The 26,851-nt window shown below is 53.7% G+C and overlaps 4 protein-coding genes across 7 annotated transcripts in view; 3 read left to right on the top strand and 1 right to left on the bottom strand.

The window, feature by feature from the left end:
• EVX2 (even-skipped homeobox 2) overlaps positions 1–9,312 on the bottom strand; it is a 10,038-nt gene extending 726 nt beyond the window's left edge. The window contains exons 1-4 of one of the 3 annotated variants that reach the window (XM_059727251.1): positions 5,129–9,312; positions 3,422–4,281; positions 2,087–2,355; positions 1–1,698 (exon numbers count right to left, since the gene is read on the bottom strand). The exon at positions 1–1,698 is cut by the window's left edge and continues 726 nt beyond it. In XM_059727251.1, the coding sequence (XP_059583234.1) occupies positions 1,039–1,698; positions 2,087–2,355; positions 3,422–3,845 (1,353 nt within the window). In that variant the 5' untranslated portion in view covers positions 3,846–4,281; positions 5,129–9,312 and the 3' untranslated portion in view covers positions 1–1,038. The other 2 variants (XM_059727253.1, XM_059727252.1) reach the window with 2 other exon arrangements.
• Positions 9,313–11,150: 1,838 nt separating this feature from the next.
• HOXD13 (homeobox D13) lies at positions 11,151–13,954 on the top strand. The gene is made up of 2 exons (XM_014599339.3): positions 11,151–11,905; positions 12,471–13,954. The coding sequence occupies exons 1-2, from the start codon at positions 11,221–11,223 to the stop codon at positions 12,719–12,721; spliced, it is 936 nt and encodes a 311-aa protein (XP_014454825.2). The 5' UTR covers positions 11,151–11,220; the 3' UTR covers positions 12,722–13,954.
• Positions 13,955–18,114: 4,160 nt separating this feature from the next.
• On the top strand, positions 18,115–19,279 carry HOXD12 (homeobox D12). The gene is made up of 2 exons (XM_006272232.2): positions 18,115–18,747; positions 18,890–19,279. Exons 1-2 carry the CDS (start codon positions 18,216–18,218, stop codon positions 19,126–19,128), a joined length of 771 nt encoding a protein of 256 aa, XP_006272294.1. The 5' UTR covers positions 18,115–18,215; the 3' UTR covers positions 19,129–19,279.
• Positions 19,280–22,659: 3,380 nt separating this feature from the next.
• Positions 22,660–26,810, top strand: HOXD11 (homeobox D11). Of its 2 annotated transcripts, XM_006272231.3 has the most exons (3): positions 22,660–22,702; positions 24,743–25,408; positions 25,967–26,810. In XM_006272231.3, the coding sequence occupies exons 2-3, from the start codon at positions 24,802–24,804 to the stop codon at positions 26,200–26,202; spliced, it is 843 nt and encodes a 280-aa protein (XP_006272293.1). In that variant the 5' UTR covers positions 22,660–22,702; positions 24,743–24,801; the 3' UTR covers positions 26,203–26,810. The 2 variants fall into 2 exon arrangements, with proteins under 2 accessions (XP_006272293.1, XP_019335787.1); XM_019480242.2 differs by lacking the exon at positions 22,660–22,702 and having other exon boundaries at positions 22,709–25,408; positions 25,970–26,810.
• The last annotated feature ends 41 nt before the right edge of the window (positions 26,811–26,851 follow it).

Raw genomic sequence — 26,851 nt, 5'->3', positions numbered from 1 at the left:
CCATTATTAGAATATGAAAAAAAAATCCAGTGTCTTAAAAATAGTATTTCAGGACACTTATTTGAAATATATATCATCGAGAAATTTGTGGGAGAATGTGTGCGTGTGTGTGTGTGTGTGTGTGTGTATATATATATGTGCGTGTGTGTGTGTGTGTGTATACGTTCACACACACAGACACACAGACACACACACGCAGGGCCTAAACAAGCACTAGCAAGTTAGATGAGGGCTCCAACTCTTCAGAAAAATCTCATTATGTGAAGAGTGAAGTGGCTCTGTAGGGAGCATTATGGAAATATCTGGGTTTGATTTAATGAGGCTCTTCACATGGTGGAATATCAACTTAACACAGAAAAGTCTACCCGGGGCGTCCAAGTTACCAAAATGAAAATTGGCAATTGAGATGATAAGAACGTGGCTTTCTTGTGCGGAATCACTTCAGGTAACAGGGAGAACATTAAATAACACACATCCTGCGCACCCCGAACCATGTTTTATGTACCGAGTCTCTTATCTGTCTCTTCTAATGACTTCCCTTAGCGGGTTGTTAGTACTTGACAGCAGGTCTCTGCGCGGGGAACTTTTTTCCAATTCCACATTCAAAGGAGGTCCATCAGAGAACATGATTGGCAATTTTCGTCATAATCTGCACATTATTAGCATCAGAATTGACACGGCAGTCACACCGCGGCTTGCTTTCGGAGGCGCCTTTCTTCAAGTTCAAGGGAGTCCCTGCAGTGGCCGTCCTATCCGCACGTGGGAGAAAGGCATCCGGTGTGCGCCAGGGGGGTGAACGCTGCCAGGACTGTGCCCTCTGCCTGGAGAGATTCAAGTCTTGCCCGGGGGGCGCGCGCTGCCGTGCGCCCTCGGGCCCGGGGCCGGTCCGTGGTACAAAAATAGAAGCAACTTTAGTGACAGCCGGGCGTGGTCCCGTCCCCCCGCCCCCGCTTTAAAAACGCGATGGTCGCGCCCGGCTGCTGCCCCCGCCCCCGGGCGCCCCCTGCCGGCAGAGCCGAGCTGCGCCGAGCCGCGCGGTTATCTGGTGAGCGGCGCCTCGTCTCGCTGGTCGGGGGAAGGCACGGCGGCCTTGCTGAGGACGGCGGCCGAGTAGGGCAAAAAGCCGCTGTCGGCGCGCTGCGCGCCCGCGCTGCACGGGAAGTCGGAGGCGGCCCCGCGCGGGCCCAGCGCCGAGGCCGCCGCGGCCGCTGCCGCCGTCTGGCTGCTGTGGCAGCTGAGGCAGGAGCAGGGCGCCGAGCCGCCCGGCGGCGCCGAGGAGGCGGCGGCTGCCGCTGCCGCCGCCGCCGCCGCTGCCGCCGAGGCGGCCGCGCTGGTGTTGAGGCCGGCGGCGGCAGCGGCGGCGGCGGCGGGCGCCTGGTAGAGGCCGGGGTGGCGGAAGCTGCAGAGCAGCTCGGGCCGCGAGTAGGGGTGCGACAGCGCGCGGAACGTGTCGAGCGGCCGCATGGACGTGGCGAAGGGCGCCGCCGCCCCCGAGGCCGCCGCCGCCGCCGCCGCCGCCGTGACGCCCACGTGCGGGTAGTAGTGCAGCGGCACGTGCGAGTGGAAGGGGTAGGGCAGGCTGCCCGTGGCCGCCGCGTGGGTCATCATGTAGGTGTAGAAGCTGGGGTCGGCAGGGTGCGGCCACGACATGGCCAGGCGCTGCCGCTTGTCCTTCATGCGCCGGTTCTGGAACCACACCTGGCGGGACACGAGCACACGGGCTCAGCTCCGGCCCGCCCGCCCGCCCGCCCGCACCCCCCGGCTCCCCGCCCGGCCCGGCCCGGCCCGGCCCGGCGCGGAGGCTTTTCGGTTCAGTCCCCGCGGGTCTTTGCCTCCCCCCACCCGAGAGATGCCGCCGGCGAAGCCCTGGCCGGGCCGCTGATGATGAGCCAGGCTGCCGGGGTGACCGCCCCGGCATGAGGCTGGCGCGGGGTTTCGCCCCGTCCCCTTCCCCGCCCCCCCTCCCTCCCGCACAGAGCGGGGTGTCCGCTCCCAGGCAGCAGGACAGAGCTCTGACACCGGGCCGCTGTGCAGCTCCCGCGCAGCACAACAGCACCCGCCCTGCGAGCCCATCTCGCGGACATACCTTGATGGTGGTCTCGGGGAGGTTGAGCGCAGCCGCCAGCTCGCAGCGCCGGGGCCGAGACACATAGTTCTCCCGGTAGAACTCCTTCTCCAGCCGCGCGATCTGCTCCCGCGTGAAGGCGGTGCGGTACCTCCTCACCTGGTCGGCCCCCGAGCCTGAGCTGCCCAGTGCGTTGCTGCTATGCAGGTTGGTTATGCTGGAGCCGGAGGAGGAGGAGGAAGAGGAGGAGGCGGTGGTGGTACTGGGAGCCGAGCTGCTCTCTGAATAGCCTGGGCAAGAAACAAACAAGCAAGCAAACAAAGTGAAATAAAGATTTGTTCCTGGCGAGGCGTTTGCGCGTATTAACTGAAGCAGGAGGTGAGCTTCCCAGCCTGATTCTGAACACTGATAATTAATGCTAGCTGTCACCGTTACAAATTGCTGCTGTTAATAGAATCAATAAAGTTTTTGAATCGCTTCATAACCAAATTATTCTAAGTAAATTAGGCCTTTTTTTTAAGTAATTATAGAATTCTGGTCTCTGAAGAAAATTAGCCAAGCGAGAGCACAGATGCAGGGCACGGTTTCAGAGCTGTGGTACGGCTCTCACGCCGCGATGATCTGATTATAATTAGAAACTGGGAATCAGCTTCTGCAGCCCTGTGAGCGTTGCTTATTTTCGTTTGAGATACGCACAATAAAAACGACCTTGCACAAAGATCTGCCCGGCAATGCTTTGTAGGCGACTTTTCTTCCTTGACACGTTTGACAAAAAATGCACATACCATGGCACCTAGGAAAGCACTGATCTTTCCATTACCACACTTCCCAATCAGAATAATTCGCCAACATTTCTTTTAAAGTTGTCACGATACGAGGGCGTTTAATATTCTGTATTACAACAGAAGAAAAGTGAACAATGCCCAATTATTATTGGTGTGAATACACAACGACACATTTTACACGCACAGAGAAAGACAACCACTCACGCAAACACACCGATGCATACTTCCTACGGATCTAAAAACCCAATTTATTCCACATACGTATATGTGTACAGAGGGAGAAATAGAGATAGGCGTTAGCGAACGAGAGGAGCGAGAGTTTTCCCTGAATATACGTGTGTGGGAATATACCGATGTGTGTGTGTGTATACAGATACGTGTATACACACACAGACACTTTGGTCTAGAAGACTGTTTAGTGCATCTTGTCTATCGTGAGAAGGCAGCAATAACAACAGTTCGCAGCTTTAGCACGGGCCGTACTGAATTCAGAGAGCTATTTCCAGAGGCCCACAAGTTTTCCCCAAATAAAACTGTACGCTTTAGACGGCGAGGACAAACGAGCAGTTACCTTTGTTATTGTTTTCCTTCAGCTGGGAGGAACTCAGGCTGGTTGGGGAGCGGAGAGCTGAACAGCCCACCTCCACATCACTGTTCATATCTGCCTCTTGAGCAACTTCTGAATAATGGCTAATTTTCTTCCTGCTCTCAGACGAAGGGATTTCGGAGGAGACGCTGCTCTCTGTGTTCTGATGCTGAAGATTGAATAAAGTGTCTATTTCAAATTTGCCTTTGGCAGGGATGTCCCCTATAGTGCTATGCAGAGAGGCGGAAGTTAGTCTAGGGCTGAGGCGACCACTGTGTTGAGAATTTTCAAGGGCCTCCAGCACCGCATTTCCAGCTGAGTCTGACAAATTCGCGAGCCTTTTGCCAGCTGTAGGACTGTGCAGCCCTCTTTCCATCAGAATCATCTCTTTTCTTATTCTTTCCATCATCTCAGCTTTATAAAAAATGTCAAAGTTGCAGGGTTGGTCCTGTACTAATGATCAGCTGCAGCAGGGGCTAATTCACATTCAGCCCCGCAAGTGTCTCTAAATATTATTATCTCTTTTTGAGGGAGGCGTAAAAATTGTGGGATGCCAAAGCGAGGGAATGACTGGTCAAAATGACCTATACATCCTTTCTAGCCCGAAATGTCATTCATCAAAAAGTAGTGCTCGTCATTAAGGTAGGAATGACGCTGTTCGAATAATCATTTATTGTAACAGGTTTATAAGCAAATAAATACAAGCTCCTGTCAGTGGATAATGAAGGCGGCTTCTGAGCAGACAAATATATCCAGGTAGAAAGAAAGAAAGACAAGAAGTGAAGAGTAACGCTCTTGTCCTTAGCTTGATCAGATCTTGCTTGAATTGCTCTGGGGTTTGGCCTCTGGGGTGAAATTGACAGTCTGATTAATAAAATGAGCTGTGCAACATTTCCCCCTTCATTTAGGTGCATCATTATGCTCTGATTTTTGTTTTGTTGCCTTTTAGGTCCTAATGATGCAGCTTCTTTCTCATTTGTCCTCGGACAGAGCTACATGCTAAATAATAGATAATGCTTCTTTTTATTATTTCGGAAGCGGATTTTAGATCGCAACGAGAGAAAATCTTGGCAGAGGGACCTGCGGACCGAGCATACCCCACGCTCGATTTTATTAACTTTTCTTTCCCAGCCGAGAAGGCATTAGCACTTTTATTTAAGGATGATGCTCGCACACACCCCCATGCACACCAACCTCACACTGGGACTTTTCCAGACTGATGCTGCCGGTCCATAGCTTTACGTGCATCTACGACAGCTGCCTGGAAATGGTGTTATTTATTGTAATCCCGCTTTTCTAGTCTATTTTCCTCGTTGCATCCTTAAACCTGATCTCCTTTTACTTGCTGTAATTCTACTTATCGACGAAACCAGACTATGATTTCCCCCCTCTGGGGGACATGTTCTCTGTTGTATAATTTAATGGAAAAAAACAACAACAAATCTCCACACAGCGTTAAATGCACGTATGATTTAAAGCACCATATTGCAGCACTGTCATCTCATTCTCTAGACAGGTTTCTCTTTTGTATCCATCCCCCTTCCATCCCCTCCGCCCGCGAAGATCGACACGCTTAAAAAATTAAAAAATAAAATAAAATAAAATACAATTACTCGCGTTTATTCTGCCAAGGCTTGGGACATTCGCGGAGATACGCTATTATTATCATTAGCAGCCTTGCTCCAAAGTTACCTGTGGCTCAATTAGCTCATCTGTCCGTTGTCTTCCGGGGTGATCTGGAGTAAAATGTCTCTCTTGTGCTGGAAGGGACACGGGCTACCGAGTTTAGGAGACGTGACTATTGGAAAGTCTCCCCTCAGTGATAACTTTGCAAGTAATAATGACGCTGATGGCAACCATTTAAACGAAGATAAATCCTTTGTCGTTAGCATCTCTGGAGTATTCTTCAATAGCTGCCCAACCTTGCGTCTCCGCGAGGGTTTTTTTCACCCACATAATACAGTTTTAGACCCGGAGTGTCTGAGTTTGATCGGCGACAGCAATACTCCAGTGCTCCCTGGGATTAAATCGGATTTTTTTTTCAAAGACAGTCTGTTCCTTCTCATGGGGAAGTCACACACAAATTCTTACGCTTTTGCGCATGATTCATACCTCGAAAATGGGATAGTCGTCAGATTTTTTTTAAATAACGTGTTAAAGTCCCTAAACAGCCCGCGAAATATTTAGGAAACATTCTAGGCGCGCGGTTTATAAAATCCACCGCTCGACTCATGCGGGTTTTGTCCGCCCTTTGAAATGTGAATTTAGCTGCTGTGTGGTGGTGTCCTGCGTGCTGCAGCCCAAACCAGAGGAAAGTAAATAGCAACTTTCCCCTACCCCAGCAGCCTTTCCCAGCGGGTGCAACACAGACCCGGCACACACTGGTTCTACCAAGAGCAATTGGGAGGGCAAAGCCTGCCTACGGCCAGCACAGCACACAGGCAGTTTCTGAAATGAGCTTTTCCCCATAAAGAATTGTAAAAGACAGTAACAGATCTGCCTTTCTTACCCCAAAGAGAGGTGATGAGAAAGCGGTATCTTCTCGTGTGCTGGGAGACAGCACTGCCACCTACTTCGATTTTTTTTTTTTAATTGAAAACAGTTCTCTTCCCTGGTCCCTGGGCTGGGCTGTTAATACGGAGCTATAGAGACAGCGACTACCTGCATGGGAGATGCAGCACGTCGGAGGAGCAGAGCCGCTCTCTCCGGGCTTGGGCTGTCTGGAGGTGACTGTAAACACTGAGGAACCTGAATTCACAGCCCTCGGGGCTGATCCGTGTTACAGGGCTGACCCGGGCTGTCCCAACCGTCCCGGAGAGAAGGGACAGGTCCTCCTTAGACACACGCGATGTTTTGCACGCTGGAAGAGTTACTGATGGGTATGACACCCCCCCCACACACACACACTTTTACTGTAGCGCTGAGCGCTGGCTTCGCCCAGACGGAGCTCCGAGTCCCCTGCTGGAGGAGGAGAAGCGGAAATCTGTGGTCGCCTTTATTGCTGTCGTTTGGCGCCCCCATCTGTTTTCCTAAATACTTTAACTGGGTTAGTATCTCCGCTCCACTTCTTTCTTGAGAACCGCAGCTCAAGCCCAAATCTCCAGCCCACTCCCAGCCGAATCCCAAGCAGGCTGGTCTTCCAGAAATGCTTCTGCACCACCTGAAAAGCAAATTAAAATAATACAAAAATAAGAATAAAACGTTTTCTCTGACAGATGAAATGGGCTGCGAGGAAACTCCCCAGCGAGGGGAAGAAAATGCCAGACACAAGCTGCACTCTGAATTACCTTTATTAGAGTTATTTTATATTTTGCACCTTTCAGCTAGTGCTGGTATTTAATTTTATGTAGAACATATTTGAGAATGTTGCTACATTCATGTGCAAGGGAAATGACATGCTATAAAAGACTGTAATAATCTTCTACTAAGTAGATATTAAGTAACAAAAAAAAAAGGTGTACACAACGCAGTTAATCATTCCGCTCAGAAATATGCACCTGACTACAAATGAGTTATTTGATATTTATATTCCTCGAAAACTAGGTTCATTAACTGTATAAGTGTTTTTAGTCCTTTTAATTTTCCTTTAAGAAAAACAACAGTGCAGTCTGAAAACTTTCAGCCTGCACTGTTTTAAGGTTTTTAAGGTATATTTCAAGGTTTGTATTAGTGAGCAAATGTAAAGGAAGTTACAGAGACCGGAGAAACTATGTGAGTTTTTGCTAGACTGAGCTGTTTGCTCCGTTGCTGGAAGTTTAAATAGCTGCGTAGGCCAATAGCCAAAAAGCCCGTATTTTATCTTGTAAGTTATTACTTATGGCATCACAAATATTTCAAGTAGGTTTATTAATCCTGAACTGGGAAAAAAAACCCGACTTAGTTGACGTGATACTTATTAAATCAACCAACATTTCCAGCAGCCTTTCATTAGTCCAGCCAAGTGTTCTTGGGAATCCTGAGTAAACATTTGTTTCCCCCTCAGCTGCGGAGGCTCAGAGACGAACTGCAAAGTGTTATTGCTAATGCAGGTAACAACAGCGCCTCGATGTGCTCCCTCGGTGGGAACTCGCACAACTTCTCCTGTTGTTTCAGTCTCATTTGCCTCCAGCAGTCTAACTCTTCTGCATTGCGTTTGACTTCGTTAGGTGTCTTACCCGGTTCAAGCAGTGAGAGATTCATTAGTTTTCTCCAACTATTCTTAAAAAAATGGTAAGGGAAATTAGAACAGGACCAGGTGTGGGTGAAACGCCCCATGAGAGCTAATGTTGTTACTATGAAATATGAACTTCCATTTCTACCCATGAGAACTTCTAAAATCTTTTCTCCTATGCCTCAAGAGGGGTGTCTGTGCCCAAAAGCTTGCAATTAAAGTTTTGGGGTTTTTGTTTTTTGTTTTTTTGCAAAAATCTATTTGGTCTAATAAAAGATATCACCTCTACCACGAGTCCTGTTTCAATGTTATTACTATATACTTTCACTTTGCCCTTGATTTGACTCCTAACCAGTTGCAATTCCAGCCTATATTTTCTTTAGTTGCTTCCTGCTCTATCTACATGGGATCATAGAAAGGCTGATCCTTACAAAAGAAATTTTAAAAAAGCGTTGTTGATGATCACTCTGAAGCACCCGTACCTGAAAGTTGGGACTGGCGTGTTAATTCGCTTTCTGTGGGACTCTCTTTCCTCTGTAGTTAGCAAGAGAGAGAGACTTTTCAACTGAGTGGTTTCCACCACGAAATCTGGAAAGTCTATTTCTATTATACAGGGCAACAATACAGTTCATCCCGATGTTAATCTGCTTGCCGAGCCCAAACTGGAAAACTTGTGGGGCCATCTAGTGACAGACCCGCGGTACCGCACCGTGTGCTGAAGCCTGGGCAGGGCTGAACGGCGCAGCTTGAGAGAATGGCTCTCCCGGCTTACACCTCCAACTCCACAAAACTGGAAGCCATTTGATATTGTTGTTGAAGACTTGCTGCTGTGTACAGGAGCTGCCTGGAGTTTTACTGGAAACATCAGTGCTCTCTGTGAGCCCATATTGTTCTCTTCTGTACCATGTAATGACATAATTAGAGTATAAATACCTATACATTTATCTACTTACCTACATATACTGATTCTACATTTTTAATGGGAGGTAGAGAAGACTGGAATCATTATGCAAACTGGCATCCAACATATCCTCTAATTACTCGAGCTTTTAAAGTAATTAATAACCAAGGTAAATACACTACAGAAGTCCCTTTCAAGGACAGCGCTGAGCACATCCATTGTGTCTGTTTGTGACCGGCTTTACAAATGCGCAATATACTGCTCAGCTCAAATTATCAATTTTACGTTGTGAAAAAAGTTACTTCAATTTAAACGGAATATTTGATGTTGGCGCACAGCAGTGAACTTGCACGCAAGTTCAGGATGAGTTATAACTGTTACCACTGCTTTCGAGTAATGAAACATTTCCTACTAGTTTATGACCCCCCAAAAACTGCGTTAGACACTCGGATGTGCTTAAAAGTTTGTAAATGTCTAGTAGGGGCGATTAGGCAGAATGACAGGGTGATATATTTCAATATTAAAAATATAGCTTTAATTTTTTAATGTTATATGGCTGTATGAAGCTTTGAACAGACATGAGAGGGATTTCGAAAATATATTTTGACAGACATTCTTCCACTACACTTAAAAGTTTTCTTTACTGCTATTGCTGTTTCAAATGCCCTGTCCTTCCACTTATACATTAAAACAGTATACAAGTTAATATTACACAAGGAAAAGGGGCGGGTTGGGAGAACGTTGTTTTGAAATCCTAATTATTTATTCTTGTCCTACTTCTGTATGACTGAGCGAAATCAGAGAGAACGAAAATGTGATGTTTTTCCCACCTGCAGCACACAATAGTAAACGATTAGAATCAGCAATGACTTTAGAAAGCAATCGAAAGAAAGAAATCGAATTAAAATATTGCAAAGGACAGGAGAGCGTTACCCAAGTCCGATCACAGGACCGTAAGGAAAAGGGGTAAATAGAGGCGACAAGGAGGGGACATGCGTGTGTTTGCTGGGGATGAAATGAGGAAGTGAAGGGGAGACAATAAGAAAGCAGTGACTAACGCCAACAGGTTTTACGAGGAAAGGGATTTTAACACTAGCTCTGCCGGATCTGTCCACGTCTGCAGGAAATTAAATTATTTCAGAAATTAGAACATGCGACTCTTCTCCGTGGGAAAAACTCGGTCACTTTCCTGCCTGCTGCGCTTGAAAACTAGCTCGTTGGTTATGCTGATGGCCGTCCTATTTCTACATGGAAAATGTAAGACAGATAAAGAGGATGTCCACTAACTGTCTGCCAAAGGAATAGCAAGTCTCTCTCCAAAAGGCGGAATCGGGAGAAAATACCCAGCTCTTCTAACAAGGGGCAGAGCTGCCCGTTATAGCTGCTTCCTAAAAGACGGTTTTGTTTCTGCAAGTAGGAAGCGATGAGAGACTCTCTTCCAACACTTCATTATCCAGAAGGGTATTGCTCGCACAGAAACGAGCCTAATGCACCGCTCAGGGCTGATCCCCGCAGAAGCGCCCGCCTAGACAACAGCAACAGGTCTCAGCACTCGGACACCGAGCAGGATTTGCCGCTCCTGTTCATGGCCCCATGATCGTTGTTCTTCCCGTCCACGGTGCCCTGTAGGCCAGGCAGGAGAGCACGGGATTTTACACCCCCAAACACACCCCGAAGGGTTCATTGCTAGACCCTGAAGCGCTGAGCTCGGCTGCACCCGAGATGCGGGGAAATCAGCGTAAGTGCGGCAGGCAGGGGTCTGCTCTGGCGGTGCCATAAAGGCCAGCTCCAGAAGTCCGCGAGCTGTGCCGTGGCGGGGTCATGGGCCGAGACCCGCCGGCCTGGGCAGTTCTCTCCTGGTTCCCCGCTCTGGGGCGGGGAGCTGCCCGCAAGGCGCTCCCTGCCCGGGGCCGGCGCCGAGGCGGAGTGGCTCAGGGCCGGGGCACACTCCCGCGGCTGCCATGCAGGCCCGAGTGCTTGCGCTGGGCCTCCCTACCCCGGGCAGCAAACCCGGCTCGGCCCCCGGGGCCGGGGCCGCTGCCGGGGCCCTCGGTGCGCTGGCGCGGATGAGCGGGGGCGAAGCTCTGCGAGCTGCAGAAGGCGCGGCCTCGCTCTGCCGGCCCTGCCCCTGCCCCTCGCGGCCCACAGCGCCGGCCCTGCTCCGCCGCCCCGGGCCAGCGCGTCGTGTCCCGTCGCCCCGCGGCTCCCGGGCCCCGGCTCCACCCGCTCCGGCAGGCGGCTCCCCGGGCCGGGCAGGAGGGGCCGAGGCCAGGAGCCGCAAGGGCCCCGTCGGGGAGCGGGTGCCGCTCGCACGGCAGGCGGCGCGGGCGGGCGGGGGCCCGCAGCACGAGCTGGGCCTCCCCGGGGGAAGGCGGCGATGGCCCTGCGAGGGGCTGGCGTGCGGAGGCGGCTCCGGGGCAGCCACCTGCGGGCCGCCGGGGTCGGGGGCAGGGCGCTGCGGGCTCCGAGTGCCGGAGGCGGGCGCGGGCGAGGGGCCGGCGGCCCGGGCCGGCGGCGCGGTCACATGCTCGGCGGCAGCCTATGAGGCGCCCCCCGGCCTCCCGCAGGCTCCTGCGGAGCAGCCGCCCCCCGCCCGGCCGGCCGGCCCGGCCCGGCCCCCTCCCCCCCCGACCGGGCGCCGGTTTTATAACCGTACCACAATGATGTAAGCGGGGCCGGAGCAGCCGCCATGCCGCGCCCGGCGCCCCGCCGCAGCCCGCGCGGCGCAGCGCCATGAGCCGGGCGGCGCGGGGCTGGGACATGGAGGCGCTGCGAGCGGACGGCGGCGGCGGCGGCGGCGGGGGCGCGGCGGCGTCGGGCCAGTGCCGCAACCTGCTGCCGCCCGCCGTGCTCGGGGCGGCGCCGTCGGGCCGGGCGGCGGCCGCGCCGGGGCTGGCCGGGTACGCGGGGGGCGGCGAGCGGCCGGGCGCGGCGGCCCGACCCGAGCCCGCCGCCAAGGAGGGCCCCGGCCCCGGCCCCGGCCCCGGCGCGGGCTCGGCGGCGCCGGCGCTGGGCTACGGCTACCACTTCGGCAACGGCTACTACAGCTGCAGGATGGCCCACGGGGTGGGCATCCAGCAGGGCGCGCTCAAGGCGGCGCCGCACGCCTCGCTGGGCGGCTTCCCCGTGGAGAAGTACATGGACGTCTCCAGCCTGGCCGGCACCAGCGTCCCCGCCAACGAGGTCTCCTCGCGGGCCAAGGAGGTGTCCTTTTACCAGGGCTACCCCAGCCCCTACCAGCACGTGCCCGGGTACATAGACATGGTCTCCACGTTCGGCTCGGGGGAACCGAGGCACGAGACATACATATCCATGGAGGGCTATCAGTCCTGGACTCTGGCTAATGGCTGGAATAGTCAGGTTTACTGTGCCAAAGATCAGACCCAGAGCTCCCACTTTTGGAAATCCTCCTTTCCAGGTACGAGAGGGAGAGAGGCGGTCTGAGTCGAGTCCCCGGCCCCGCCGCTTGTCCCCGTGCTGAGAGCACAGGACACGGCATTTCGCAGGACAGTCGCTCTCTGTCCCCTCTCCCCCCGCCCCGTGTCCCCTGCCTCCTCGTGGCCAGGCTTCACTTGTGCCTTGAAACAATGCGCTGGGATGGGATGGGATGGGATGGGATGGGATGGGCTCGCCCAGCGACCCGGGCTCTGCTTGGCGGGCCGGAGCGGCTGGCTGAGCCGCAAGGGCGCAGCACATGCACGCGGCCCCAGGCGCCTGGGTGGGCTCCGCGTGCATCCTAACCGCAGCCCCCAAGCCAAGGCACGGGGGAGCCTCTCGGCTCGCCGGCTGGGGAAGACGATGACAGTCCATCAGGGGGCTGGGGCTTTCCAACCGCGTGCATGATGCGGAGGGCAGCGCACAACGCGCTCTGAACACACTGGTCGGCTTTATTTGCCCGTGAAGCCAGTGCCCGGCGTGGTACAGTTCCGATTTAAACGCCTGTCGTAAAAGTCTAATTTTTCCCATCGTCTCTTTTGCAACAGGGGACGTTGCACTAAACCAGCCAGATATGTGCGTCTACCGCCGCGGGAGGAAGAAGCGAGTGCCTTACACAAAACTGCAGCTCAAAGAACTCGAGAACGAATATGCCATTAACAAGTTCATTAACAAGGACAAGAGGCGCAGAATATCCGCCGCCACGAACCTGTCTGAGCGACAAGTGACCATTTGGTTTCAGAACCGAAGGGTGAAGGATAAGAAAATAGTCTCCAAGCTGAAAGACAACGTCTCTTGATCCACTGGTTGCGGACAGTGATGGAAATATAAATACAATTTTCAACCAGCTAAAGACTTTTGGAAAGACTTGAAAATATATTTAATTTCCTCCCCCCCCCCCCCGACTCCCCCTCTTCCAGCTGTGGCGAAATGTTGTGAATTCCCTTACATTTGGGTCAGCGTTTTCCCCTGTTTTTTGGAGAAGGCTGCCAGAGTTTGACTTTGCAGTTCTGTTTCTTCCTTTTTTAATTTGAATAAGTCCTATTCCTTCCTCTAGGCCAGTATAAACAATTTTAAATACCTTGAGCAGTTACAATTATACCTTTCTTGAATACTTTTTTTTTTTTTTTTTAATTCTGTAAAACGATCTCCGAAAAAAAAGCCGATGCCAAAGCTGTCAGGTTGTGATTTGGTATCGTCAACTTCAGAACCCGGCAGAATTCACCTAAGAGCAATAATGCGATCTAAAGAAGTGGGATTATGGAATCATTACAGCTCGGTTCTCCTCCCAAAATGCAGCGAGCCCATCAGGGCACAGAGTGAATCTTGTTTAATGTGAAGGACTCAAGAGGGATTCGCACGTAGCTAGCTGTTTTCAGTTACTTTGCAGGGAGAAAATATATTTTGGGGCCTTATTGGAACTAGGCTGTTGACGTGGCTGCGTTCCGCATTTTTCTGGCATTTTATCCTGTCGTTTCATTTGCAGTTTGATTATTTCATATTCCCTCTGTACAGACTAGTATCATGCTTCTTTGTAGGTGCACTTATTCCAATGCACCACTCAAAGTTATTCCAAACGATTCCCTGCATGTGCGGTAATAATGCGTTGCTGTGGGTTAATACAGATGATCCGAGGCTGAGAAGCTGATAGTTAGATAGCTGCACCTAGTGATTAGCAGCATACTAGGAAAGAAAAAAAACCACGATGAAATGGAGTCCAAATGTTTAATCAAATTGCATATATTGGACATGCTGTATAGACACGTGTATAAACCTATGCCTAATTTTGTATGAAATATATTGGATGCCTTGTTCTCGTGTCTGAGCAAAGGCACGACTCTTCACTTCAGCCTGTCGTGGCGTTTGAAAACTTCTGGTTACAGAAGGGAAGCTTACTGATAATAACTTTACCTTACGAAAATAAACGGGTGTTAATGACAGAAGCAATAACTGATGCATGGCAAAGGATGCCGTAATTTATGTAGGCCGGAGAGGCTGCTTTTTTATTAAAAAAAAACGAACAAAACTCAAACCCTAGCGTGCAACTTGTGCTGTCCCTACAGTGACTTCTTAACATCCAGGTCAGTGTGCTAGCAGGCGAGAGAAGCCTCTTTCTCTCCATGTGCCTAATGATTAAACTGTGTCGTGGTCCCGGTTCTTCTTGATTACAACAACCTGTTGCTCCGGACGCGGGAAAGACCAAGGCTGCGTCTGTTCCCAGAGAACTGGATCTGTTTTCCCCTCCGTGTTTCCCGGTGCCTTGTCTTTGGAGCTGCCCCGCAAATGCGGGCTCGGCTCCCAGGCTCTGCACGAAGCAGCCCAAGGAGCCCTTGAATAAAATCATTTCTTTCCAGTAGGAAAAAAAAAAAAAAAGAAACTGATTGAAATTAAAAAAAAAAAAAATCGTATGTGTTTTCTCTGGACTGAGCGACGCTCTCGCAGGCGGCTCCTCCTGGGGAGAGGACAGCCATCGGCTCTGAAGTCCTGGAAACTTTGCCGCGGCTGGAGCTTGGGCTGAGACTGGGGCCAGGGGTTCACCTCCACCCCCTTCGCCCCCTCCCCCCCGAGGACCAAGTGCTGGGGCTCGGCCGCGGGGGAGCGGGGCAGGGTGGCGGGGATCGCCCTCCAGGTGGGTCCCTGGCACGGGGACCTGCTGCCACCCGGCCGTGGCGGGGCCCAGGCCCGCTCCCTGCAGCGGGCTCCCGGCGCGCAGGGTCTCGCCCGCCCTTCCTGTTGAACTTGAACGCAGCCTCGGCAGCCGCCCGGCAGGTCTGAGGCCCGCCGCCTCCAGCGTGCACGCAGCAAGCGACAGGCTCTGGGTGACATGGAGAAGGCGCCTGCCCCCCCTCCAGCCTGCTGGGACTGCGGGGAGCTGAGCGTATCCATCCCAGTCTCCTCCGCCCCCGGCCGTGCGGGATCGCTGTGTCCCGCCGGGGCTCTTGCCTGGAGCAGGCCAAGGGCGCTGCTCGGGAGCCTGTCTCCAAGCCCCGCGTCGAGGGCCGGAGGAGGGGAGGGGGGGTTGCCTCCCCGGGAGCGGGGGCCGCCGCAGCGCGGGTCTTGGCGGGATCCTCCGCGGGGCGAGCGCGGCATCTGCGGGCGGCCATCTCGGCCTCGCCGTTTGTTTGCAGCTAATGAACGGCATCATCAGGCTAATGATTCCCCCGGAGCCTCCCGGGCCGGGTAACGAGAGCTGTGATGGACGCGGTGCCAAACGCGCCGTGGCACAATGATGTATGGCAGGCGGCGGCGGCGGCAGGACGGCCCTGCGCGGGCTTTACCATTGATCTTGACTCCCAGCGCCATGTGTGAGGCAAGCCCGCCATCTGCTGGGCGGTCCCCGCCACTGCCGCCCGCGGCCCGCACAGCGCGAGCAAGCCGCGGCCGCAGTCCCCTGCCCCTCCCGGGCTGGGGCAGCTGCGGGCTTCGGGACCGGGGCAGCCGCTGCGCCCAAGGGCGCTGGAGAGCGGCGGGCTCCGGGCACTGTCACGGTCTGTGCTCGGTGCAAACGGAAAGCCTGTTTCCAGCCGGGGAGAGATGAACCTCTGCTCCTGAACGCGAGTTTCATCTCACAGGAGGCAAAAACAAGCAAGCAAAAAAAAGCCTCTACCGCCACCAGCCCTGGAAACAAGGCTTAGGAGACGAGATACTGTGCCATGCTTTGGAGAACGTGAACAAAACAATATTGTCTTTCTTTGCAAAAACCTCTGCCCCAGAGAGCTTCGCTCCAGCCGCTAAGGTTTGGCTTTGCATATTTCTCTTATTATGACTGTACAGTTACCGAGAAGCTCTGGGCTCTCAAATCGTGTAAAACAAAAAGGGGAAAGAAAGAAAGAAAAAAAGGGTGGGGGGAACAGGTTTGAAGAGTCACCTTTCTTTCCGGTAGCTGGAAACTCACATCTATTCTATTATTAGGGGGATTATATTATTTTGAATGCTAAATTCTTCTTCTTCTTCATTGGGGGGTATATTAATTTGAATACAAAGTATCTCTCCTTTTCTTTTCTCTTCTTCTTCTTCTCCTCCTCCTCCTCCTCTTCCTCCTCCTCCTCCTCATTCTTTCTCTTTCTCAATAAAATGGAAGTGCACAAGAGAACTAAACGTCGCCCAGGTTGCCAGCATATTGGAGAGAAAAATATTAAAAGAAACCAGAGTTAATAAGAGAGACCCAATTGGTAGACATAACTCAAACAATAAAGATTAAGGGCAGTGGTCACTAATCTCCTCCAGCGATGCCTGTGTGGTCCCTGAGGATAATCTGGAGAGTAATTATTTAAAGGTTTCTTCCAGAGCAATGAAATAACTGTAGAATTTAGCTCAAATCCCATTAAAAGAAGAGACGAATTTATTTAGAAGAACGCCAAGAAAAACGCCAGAGCTTCGACTCGCTTGAAAATAAAACCAAGATGCAAACTGCGATTTGCAAAATACCACCATGGAAATGACCCTCCATTGATACCCCTGTTTGATACTTTAATCGTAATAATGTAAGCAACTATGCCAATGCGCTGTTTGCTGATGAAACTGGATCAATTCAGTCCCTGGGAAAACCTATTTACTGAATTAGCCGCGTGCCCCAAGGTAGCGCGTATGTTAGGTTCGAAATGCCTTCAACATTGCACATGGAAAATATTATTTAGAAATCCACTTCATAATCCAAAAGCCTAGTGTTAAGGCGATTGAAGAATAAAAGGAAATTTCAAAAGTATCCCTACTTATTTGGAGCTTTACTCTCTTGCGATATTCCCTCTCTTATAACACTTGCTGGTGTATAAATCTGTGTCTATCTACATTTTGAACCAGGCTCAAACCAATGTTGTTATAGGAATATTTCGAGCTAAATTACTGTATATCCAGGGCCTCTCCAGATTCAGAACCGCACTCTCTCCTTGCAGGAGATTAATCGTTCTAGCAGCTGTGTGACTTATTGTTTCATCTTTTGCAAAAGATATAAGAGCCCAAGTGCGGATGCTCTCTCTCTCTCTCTCTCACACACACACACACACACATCTTTTTCCTTTTTTGGTTTGAGAAGTTCAAGGGGGGAAATCTTCAACCCACGAAAAATTCTGAGTCTCAAGATTTGAGAATGGGAGAACAATAAATGCCACTCAGATTCAGTCATATCGGTTAGCCAGTGGTGACTGAATACTCGGTCGTTATGTTCTTCCCTTATTATAAATCATGGAATATTTTGAATTGATTGAAGATTTTGAATAGACTGAATATTTTCCTGCAATTCCTAAATGCATTCGTAGCTTCTTCTCCAATAAGTCTGTATTTTGTAAAAGCACTTTGAAACTGTTCCAAAAGCTTTTGTGGGCGTTGGAGAGAAGGAACCCATGTATTATTTGTATTGGTCGCTTGATTTAATGTTGTGGGAAAGGCTGAATTATCTTTGGTAAATAAAAGTATGCGCACCCTGCGATGGCAGCTGCCAACCGTACTCAGGCTCCGAGCACGCCCGTCGCTACTACCCGTCCTCTTGTACGAGGAAATGAAAGGCAAACTAAAGGGTGCACAAAAGACAAAAAAAGGAAAAAAAGAAAAGAAAAGAAAAGAAGGGGGGGGGCAGGCGGAAAAGGGGCAGAAGTTTCCTGCTAGAGTCTTTTCGGATTGTAATAAGAGTACCACTAACACTGGGTCGCCAACTAGCATTTTAATTGGAAGCATATGCCTGACTCTGCACCTAGATAGCCAGGGTAGCAATTAAAACAGATGTACTCCGAAATGCAAAAGGCACGGCTAAAGGACATACCTAGATAAAACGAGTGACGGCAGATGTGCACCTCCGCCTCAGATGTGGAAAGTGCTGGATAATCATCATGATGGTGATAGTAATGGTAGCAATAGTCATTGCTGTCCCCGTAGTAATAGTCATTGCTGTCCCCATAGTAATAACGGTGGTGATAATGACGATGAGAATGGTAATAACGGTAGTAATATAGTAGCAGCACTAAGGGTAATATAGATGGGGACAGTAATGATCACAACAACAGTGGTGCTGGAGGGGTGAGGCAGGGCTGGCGGAGGCCCGGGGGCTGCGGGTCGGAGGTCCCGCGGGCTGTTAGCTGCCCTGGCCGGCTCCCCGCCCCGCCCCCGCTCCGCGTTTCAATATTTCCAGAGTTATCATAATCCTGGCGGGCCGCGGGCGGGCGGGCGGCGGGAGGCGGCGCTGCCATTGCCGGCTTTGAAGAACCTGTCTGCAAAGTTTCGTCCAATCGGTTGGGGCGCCCCGCTTCTCCCCGCGCGTAACTAAATACCGCCGCGAGAGCCGCCGCCGCGCTTTGTCGGAGATGTGCGAGCGCGGTCTGTGCAGGTCGGGCTACGTGGGCTCCCTCCTCAACCTGCCGGCTCCGGACTCCTTCTACTTCCCCAGCCTGCGGGCCAATGGAGGCCAGCTGGCTGCTCTGCCCTCCCTGCCCTACCCGCGGAGCTCGCTGCCCTGGACCTGCCCGAGCTCGTGCGCAGCCCAGCCCCAGCCCCAGCCCCAGCCCCAGCCCCACGCCCTCGGCGGCCCCTCGCAGTCCTACCTCCCCGGCGGCGGCAAGGAGGGCCCGGGCCACTGCGGCCGGTTCTACGGCCCGGATGCGGGCGCCAAGGCGGAGGAGCGGGGCAGGCAGCGGCCGCCCTTCGCCCACGCGCCCGGCCTGCCCGCTGCGGCCAGCCCGAAGGGCGGCAAAGGCCTGCAGCGGGGCGCGCACGGCCTTTTCGAGGGGGATCCCTGCGCCGCCGGCGCCGAGGAGGACGCCAAGGGCCCGCTCAACTTGAACGTGACAGTGCCGCCGGCCGCCGGCCCGCCCTGCCTCCGCCCGGCCGCGCAGGACGGTATGGTCCCTCCCGCGCGGGGCTCCTGGCCCCGGCCTCGCGGCGCCCTCCGGCCCGGGGGGAGGCTGGGGGGCCGAGGCGGCCCGGGGAGGGGCCCCGGGGCCCTGCCCGCTCCCTCACGCTGCCGCCTCGTCTGTTGCAGGCTCGGCGTGGTGCCCCGGCCCGGGCCGCGGGCGCAAGAAGCGGAAGCCCTACACCAAGCAGCAGATCGCGGAGCTGGAGAGCGAGTTCCTCCTCAGCGAGTTCATCAACCGGCAGAAGCGCAAGGAGCTCTCGCACAGGCTCCGCCTCAGCGACCAGCAGGTCAAGATCTGGTTCCAGAACCGGCGCATGAAGAAGAAGCGCGTGGTGATGCGGGAGCAGGCGCTGGCGCTCTACTAGCGCGGCCCGGGGCCCACGCACGGGGCCGGGGCTCTCCACGCCGGCCCTGCCCTGGGCCTCGCTCACACGAGGGGCTGAACTGCGGGCGGCCCCTGTCTGTAAGCCCCGTTTTGCAGGAAACGAGCAGATCAATAAAGGAGCCTTGCTTCGGCCCGCTCTCGCTTCTGTGCCCCGCGCCCGCCCCTTCGTCCTGTGCTTGGAGAACCCCGTGGGCACGCGGGGAGGGGGACAGCCGGGGGCAGCGGGCACTGGGTCGCCCACTGGGGCAGGTTAATCCCGTGTGGTCCTCGCGGGGCAGAGGCCCTACTCCTGCACGCCTGGGCCAGGGTGGCCAGTGACTGCCTCTGCCCCCTGGCCTGAGCGCTGCAGCCCTGCCCGAGCCTTTGCCTCGCGGGAGACAGATAGAGCTCGAGCTGGACACCTGGAGGGGGTGGCGGGTTGCTTCCACCCCTGCTGCCCACGAGCTTGATCGACACCTGGTCTGCCTAGGAGTACGGGTTGTCCGCCTTCCCCGTGGAAGCGCCGCGGTGGCCGCCCTGCGCACACACTAAGGGCAGCTGAAGCGGGTCATCCCACTCGTGGCAGGATCAGGTGGCAGAGCCAAGGGCACATGCCTCCAGCTCCCTCGCCCTCCCCACCTTGCAGGGCTTGACTAGTCCGGGTCCTCGCCCTGGACACTGCGAATGAAAGCCAATCCCCACCCCCGCGGGTCGCTCTGCCTAGCTTGGCTGTGCCCGGCGGAAAAGGACAGGAGGATCGGAGCTATCCCCGCGCCCCGCCAGCCCTGCCCTTTGTTTTCGTTTATGGCTCTAATTGTGGGCCTGGGCCGCGCTCAGCCTGCCCTTCCTGCAGCCTTTCGGGGCGGGCTGACTTTGGCCTTGCCCAAATGCTGCACTAAATAAATAAATAAGTCTCGATCCGCAGCCGCAGGGCCCGGGAGCGCTGCGGTTCAGCCGGGCCCTCCTAGCCTGTATGCCACAGGCCGCGCCTCCCCCTCACCCTGCCCAGCGCTGCCGCCCTGCGCTGGGACCGGAGCCCAGTGTCCGGGCGAGGAGTTTCTGCGGCTATCGAAACTGGAGCTTGGCAGCCCGGTTCTTCCCCCAGAAGCGGGTGAAAATCTGCTCTTTCTTGTGTCCCATTCAACCCCCCCAAATTCGAAGCGCCCCCCACTCCCTCGCCCCGGGAGGAGCCGGGGCCAGAGTCCAACTCGCTCGATTTCATTTTTTTTAATGTTACATGGAACGAAATCGATTTTTTTTCCATCAGTTTTTTCCCCGGAGCTTCAATGCCTAAAATGAGAAAGTGATTAGTAATCAGCACATTAACCTCCATCCCAAACGCGAATCAAATGCGGATTATAGGAAGCGCTCCGTTTTAGATTTAACGAAAAAAAAATCTCCGGGATTTTTAGATCTGATTGAACATATCGATGGACTGTGATTTCCACATAAATCTGCTTTAACGCAGAGGTTTTTCCTACCCGCGCAATCTTGGCTTACTTTTCCTTAACAATTAGAGTAATAATTGAAGGTGACAAAAGGCTGCATTTTGCCCTGTGGGGTTTTTTTTGAAGGGGTGGGGGGCTGGGATTTTTTGTTTGTCTGTTTGTTTGTTTTTACTGAGACGAAATAGACTTAAATGTGGTTCTTGGGGGCTTATTAACATGGATAAAAATGAGAAGGAACAGCATGAAGAAGCTGCCTTTCCAAACGACACTAGGGTCTGGGGGGAGGAAGCGGCAGCTTCAGCCAAAATCTTATTTTAAAAAAAGGTAAAGCTGAACCTTGCTCGAGTCCAGCCGTCAGATTTCACTCGTGTTCTGGCAGAATAGGGAGACACTCGTTAGAGCTGGTTTTGGGTATTGGTGCGGGTTATTTTGTAAATAAACCGGTGGGTTTTTAATGGATAGCTACAGAGGAGGGAAGGGGAGAATTGTCCACGGGATTTTCCGGTGTAACGAACGAGAGTTGTCTCATTTCGATCAGTATCTCCCTCCTTCCCGCATTGCCATGATCCCGCATCGCATGCGGGCAAAGACAGAGCGGAGAACCGCGCTGACCCACAGAAATTCCGCAGGGAAGAAACACAAGGGGAGAGCTCTAGAAATGCCCCTTGGAAGATGAGCTGTGGGGAGCTGAAACATAACAATAATCATAAAAGCCCTTTCTCCAAGCATGGTGGTCATTAAAAATAGATGGAATCCGCTTGATAACATCCAGGGGGGAAATCCTGAAAGCTTCCTTGCAGCTCGCCCCACTGGCTGCCGCTCCCTTCCCCACCCTCCAGCAAAAATGGACTCGACATACTGTATTTTTCACCTTCCCCTCATTGTAGCTGCGCTTTAGGCAGCCATTTCATGTCTTCATTTTCTAATATCAAATCTTGGGAAGGATGGAGGGTGGAAAGCTTCTTTGTGAGGCTGGGGGGCTGCCCGTTGTTCCCTTCCTGCGAATCTTCAACGCCTTGAGATGTATGGGGGGATAAAAACACAAACACAACATGTAGGACCTAAAATATCGTGCCAGAGGCTGCGTACTGTATATAGGATTGTATATGGGGTATATACCGATCAGCTGCAACCTGAAGTCCAAAGAGGCTGCTGTGGCTCTGTGTGTAGGCACCGGGGAACATACCAATATACATACATGTTGTGAACACACACACAGACACACACACACACACAGCACAATGAAGAATTCCCTACATGCACCTAAGGTCTCAGCTGGAGCGCCTACCATTGCTGTGTGTGCGTGAGCATCGATAGCTGTGTACACAATCATGCATGTAGCTTTCACAGATGTACACAGCACACTTTGTCTAGGTGTATTCGGATACGTGTGTGTATTTGTGTGTATCGAACTGAGAGCTGGCTCCACACATCCATCTGCAGGCTGGGGCTCAATCTGTCTGTATCAGACAAACAAGTGGGAATGAATCCTTCTCTCTGTGCATCCCCTTCCCTACCCATTGGGCTCTGGGTGAGTGTGGATGTGCCAATAAGCACAAAATGCGACATATTGCAGCCCCGCGAGCCAGGCAGATCCACTGCTCCAGTCAAACATAAACAGCTTTGCGCTGGGACCGCAATCTCAGGGCGATAAGCTGAGCAGGGGCGGGTTTTTTGTTGTTTTTTTTTTCTCCTCCTGCCAATTTGATAAGGCTGGAACCGCAACTCTGATTGTTCGAGATGGCTCTGGGTGCTTTTGTGATTCCTAAAAGAGCATAAATAATTAAAGTTTGGCAGGCAGGAAAAGCTTTCTTGCAGAACTGTAGCGGCAATAAATGAAATGACTCAGAATCTCTTCTCCAGTCAGTTTTTACGAGAGCTGCCAGACAGTGTCTGTTCACGTTCTCCAGATACTAGGGGCGCCATAACAAAGTTAAGGTCAAGTTAGTGTCTTATCTTGGGTGGCACAAAAATACCGCATCTTCTCCGGCCGGACTGGGGATATTTTTAAATGCGAATGTTATGCGAGTCGTCTTAATTTTCACCGAAGGCTCTTGGAAATGTCACTTGGACTAGAATACTGGCTAATTCGAGGCATCGACTGCAGATGCTCCAAGACACCTAACGGTAAAGTATCGCCTGGATGGGTTCGTGGGATGCATGTGCGTGGTCCTGCGGTGCGATCTGCGGAGCAGGAGCAGAGCCAGGCGCTCGGAGCCGGACGAGGAGCCTCCCCGGGGTGGTAGTGCCTTGGCAGCGACTGGCTCGCCCGCCTCTCTCCCCGCAGCGGGGGCTCTGCGGGGGCACTGGCGGCGCTGCCCGACCCGGGCTGCCTTTCCCAGGGTTTCTTTCGGAAAAGAGCCGTTTTCGGGTTAGCAAACCGCCGCCATGTCTTTGAACTTGAATGGTTTGGAACTGGCGGACGCCTCTGCCAATGCTGCAGGGATGCTGGGGCTTGTGCATCGAAAGGGAGGCGCAGGGCACCGGCTTGAGCCGCCTGAAGGGGCTCAAGGGGGCAGAAAATGCAGCTGCCCAGGTGCCCAGGACCGCGGTGCGGCCGGAGCCCGGGGGCGACCCCGAGGGGCAGCGCGGAAGGAGGGTTTGCCCCGCTCTTCTGTAGGCGCAGGGGTAAGTGACACAGGAGCCATTTTAGCTGCGCAGCAGCCTTTTTAGAAGCTGCAGCACAAATCGGCCGGGCTGGGCAGCCCCAGGAGGATGGGGACGGGGACGGGGACGGGGACTGGGAACGGGGCCCGGGCCCGGACGGACTGCCTGCGGTGCAGGGACCAGGCGGCTAGCTGCGGTGCTGGCGGGGAACAGACGAGGCCTGGAGCAGCAGGCTTGTGTGCGGGGCTCGGGGCCGGCGGCCTGGCTGCGGGAGGATGCGGAGCTCGGGCTGAGTCTTACATGGTCTGGGCAGATCCAGAGACTTGGCGGGATGAGGGGGTGGTTGTGGTGGGGGGCATGGAGGATCTGCCTTCCCTGCCTCGACCTTCCTCCTGCCGCAGCTGGGCGCAGCCCGCAGGCGGGGCGCGTCAGTGCGGGTGCCGCAGTGCGGAGGCTGCGCGCAGCCGGGCCTGGGCGCTCCCCCGCGCGGTGCTGTGGCCCCCTGCCCCTTTGCAGTGCCCCCCGCCCTCGTGCGGGGTCCCCGGAGCCCGCTGCCCGCGGGTCAGCCGCCCTTCGAGGGCTCGGCCAGGGCGCCGGGCGGCCCCGGGGCAGGGCCGAGGCGCGGCGGGGGCTGCGCAGGGCGGCGGCACGGGCTGGCAGAGGCTGTGGCAGGGACTGGCGGGCCCGCAGCGCGGCGCACCCCCGGGTTGCTGTCGCCTGCGAGCTATGGGCCCGAGCCCGAGCTCTTCCCTAGCAGATGCCGTCTGGGAAGGGCCGGAGCTGGGCTCTGGGTGCGCTGCCCCCGCCTCGCCTTGGCGGCTGCGGACAGAGGTCACTTTGCTCGGCGCGTCTCCCCCACCGACGTGCGCCCCCGCGAGCCCGATCGGTGCCCGTGCCCCCGCCCCCGCTCGGGGCTGGCACTGGGGGCAGGCGGTGCCGTGCGTGCCCTGTGCAGCCCGCGGGGCCCCGGGCGCGGAGCAGGCAGAGTTTATGTAAATAGGGCAGTCGCTTCCTTGGACTAGCTCCCAGCCCTAATGATCTGCGCGGGCAGCAACAAGCGGTGCCCGCTCCCTCTCATCGGGGTTATCACATGACAGCGCGGCGGGCTCCGGTCGGGAGCGCCCAGTCCGCTGCGCCCGGCTCCCCTTGCCCCCCGGGGGGGCTCTGCTGGGCTCCCGCCGGCCCGGCCCGGCGCGGTGCGGCGCGGCGCTGGGAGAGGGGTTGCGGACCCGGGGGGCGCGGGCGGGCGGAGGGGACGCCGCGGGCTGGCGGGCAGGGGGCTGCCTCCCAGGTGACGGGCTCCTGTGTCGCCCTCCCGGGCTGGAATGGGGGGAAGCCCCCCGGGAAGTCGGTGCGAGCGCTTGGCTCATCTCTCGGTGCCGGGAGGCTCTTTGGAGAGCTCTTGGGAGGCTTTCCGAAGGGCTGATATAGATATAAGGACATTTCTACATTGCGTCACGTGACATAATTACCACTAGAATCAATCAAGATGAATTGCACGTCAGCACACGGTGGGGATTTTTTCTTAGTTGATCCTGTCCAAAGCCTCTTGTGCAATAGATGGATCTTGTTCAATGCACTGAAGTCTCCCGGTCGCCTGCCACCGCCAACGGGGAGACATGACCGAGTTTGAGGACTGCAGCCACAGTGCAGCCAACATGTATCTGCCGGGGTGTGCTTATTACGTCTCCCCTTCGGATTTCTCCACGAAGCCCTCGTTTTTGTCGCAGTCGTCTTCCTGTCAAATGACTTTCCCTTATTCTTCTAATTTACCTCATGTGCAACCTGTGCGGGAAATGGCATTCAGGGAATACGGATTAGAGCGCAGCAAATGGCAGTACAGGGGCAGTTATGCTCCCTATTACTCCGCCGAGGAGGTGATGCACAGAGACTTTCTGCAGCCCGCGAACAGGAGGACGGAAATGTTATTCAAAACGGACCCTGTGTGCAATCACCACGGACCCTCTGGCGCTGCCTCCAACTTCTACAGCTCGGTGGGGAGGAACGGGATCCTTCCGCAAGGCTTTGACCAGTTTTACGAGCCGGCCCCTGGCCCTCCGTACCAGCCTCAGTCCGAGCCCGAGGGGGACGGCGACAAGAGCGACCTGAAGGCTCAGAGCAGCACTTGCAGTAAAACACCTTCCAGCCAGGAGAAGAAAGTGACACCAGCAAACAGCGCCGATTCCCCTTCTGGCGAGGCTGTTGCAGAGAAGAGCAACAGTTCAGGTAGGTACCAGGAAGAAGCTGGGGGCAAGAGCGCAGGGCCAGCACTTTGTCAAGCCGCATTTTATGTGCCATTTTATAAGCATCCAAAGGATTTTATATATCCTATAAGATTTCCTTGCCCGTTGTAAAGCGTGTTTACGATAGGAAACCAATTTAGGTGGGCTTAAGGTATTCTTGGAGGAGGATATTAATTGTTGTTAAATCCTTGATTTTGGGGGGGAGGGGGGATGGGGGCCAAAGAGATTTCCCAGCTTGTGCCCCTTCATGATAGAGCGCAGTGTCTTCCCTTCTTGGGGGCAGCAGTCGGGGAAACTTGGACTATTTCCAGCCCAATTTAAATAATCCCCCGGAACTTCTCGAACGGGCTCTTTGGAAGAGCACTTGGGTATTTTCCCCTTTGGCAAAGTCACCCAGAGAATCCAGGCTCCCTGAATATTTTCTGGGCTGCTAGGGTGCTGCTCTGTAGGCAGTGGGTTACTGTCACAGGCTCTAGGCTGTTGTGAGCTTAAAGTGTTTCCTAGACCAGCACCACTCATTTTCTTCTCTCCTGAATTCCAGCAGTTCCTCAGCGATCAAGGAAAAAGAGATGCCCCTATACCAAATACCAGATAAGAGAACTGGAACGTGAGTTTTTCTTCAACGTGTACATAAACAAAGAGAAGAGACTGCAGCTGTCCAGAATGCTGAACCTCACTGACCGGCAAGTTAAAATCTGGTTCCAGAATCGAAGGATGAAAGAAAAGAAACTGAACAGAGATCGACTCCAATATTTCACTGGGAATCCCTTGTTTTAAAAGAAATCAGAAAGGGGGAAAAAAGAGAGAAAAATAACAAGAAAAGAAAACCTCTGCCTCTCTAGCCAAGCTGCCATCTGAACGCAAAAGTAAATGGGTTTCCATGACACATCCACCCTGCGGAACTCAAAGTTTCCTTTTCATGTTCAACTCTGGTTCCTTCCAACAATCATGTCCACTGGAGATTTCGGGGGCTTGGCGGAGCACAATCCTGCTAAGGGGAACCTAGGGTAAATCCAAAAAGTCCATTCTAAAATGTTGATCGCCAAAGGTGTTTTTTTTTCCTCCCTCTCTCTCCCCCCCACCCCCCTTTTTTTTTTCTCTCTGTCTCTCTCTCTTTCTCATAGTGAGTGACACCAATGGACCTGCAGTGTGTCTGGTAGTTTTTGCTTTAAAAAACAAGTGAGTTTGGGGATATTTTCTGTTGTTGGTTTCAGCTAGGATAACCCTTTTCTCCCTTTAAATGAATGCAGTTTATTTAAAAGACGGTAAATGTACATTCGATATAAATCTATATAAATATATATATATATATATGTTTCTATTGTCATATAAACGCATGAGCCACTGTCTTTTTCATGTGAATAAAGGGTTTCTAGTAAAGTTCAGGTTATATCTTCCGTGCACTGTATGGATTTCAGTCTCTGAA

The sequence above is a fragment of the Alligator mississippiensis genome, chromosome 4 (genome assembly GCF_030867095.1).
Source record: "Alligator mississippiensis isolate rAllMis1 chromosome 4, rAllMis1, whole genome shotgun sequence".
In the NCBI taxonomy this organism is placed as follows: Eukaryota; Metazoa; Chordata; order Crocodylia; family Alligatoridae; genus Alligator; species Alligator mississippiensis.
This window is presented reverse-complemented; position numbering and strand designations above follow the sequence as displayed.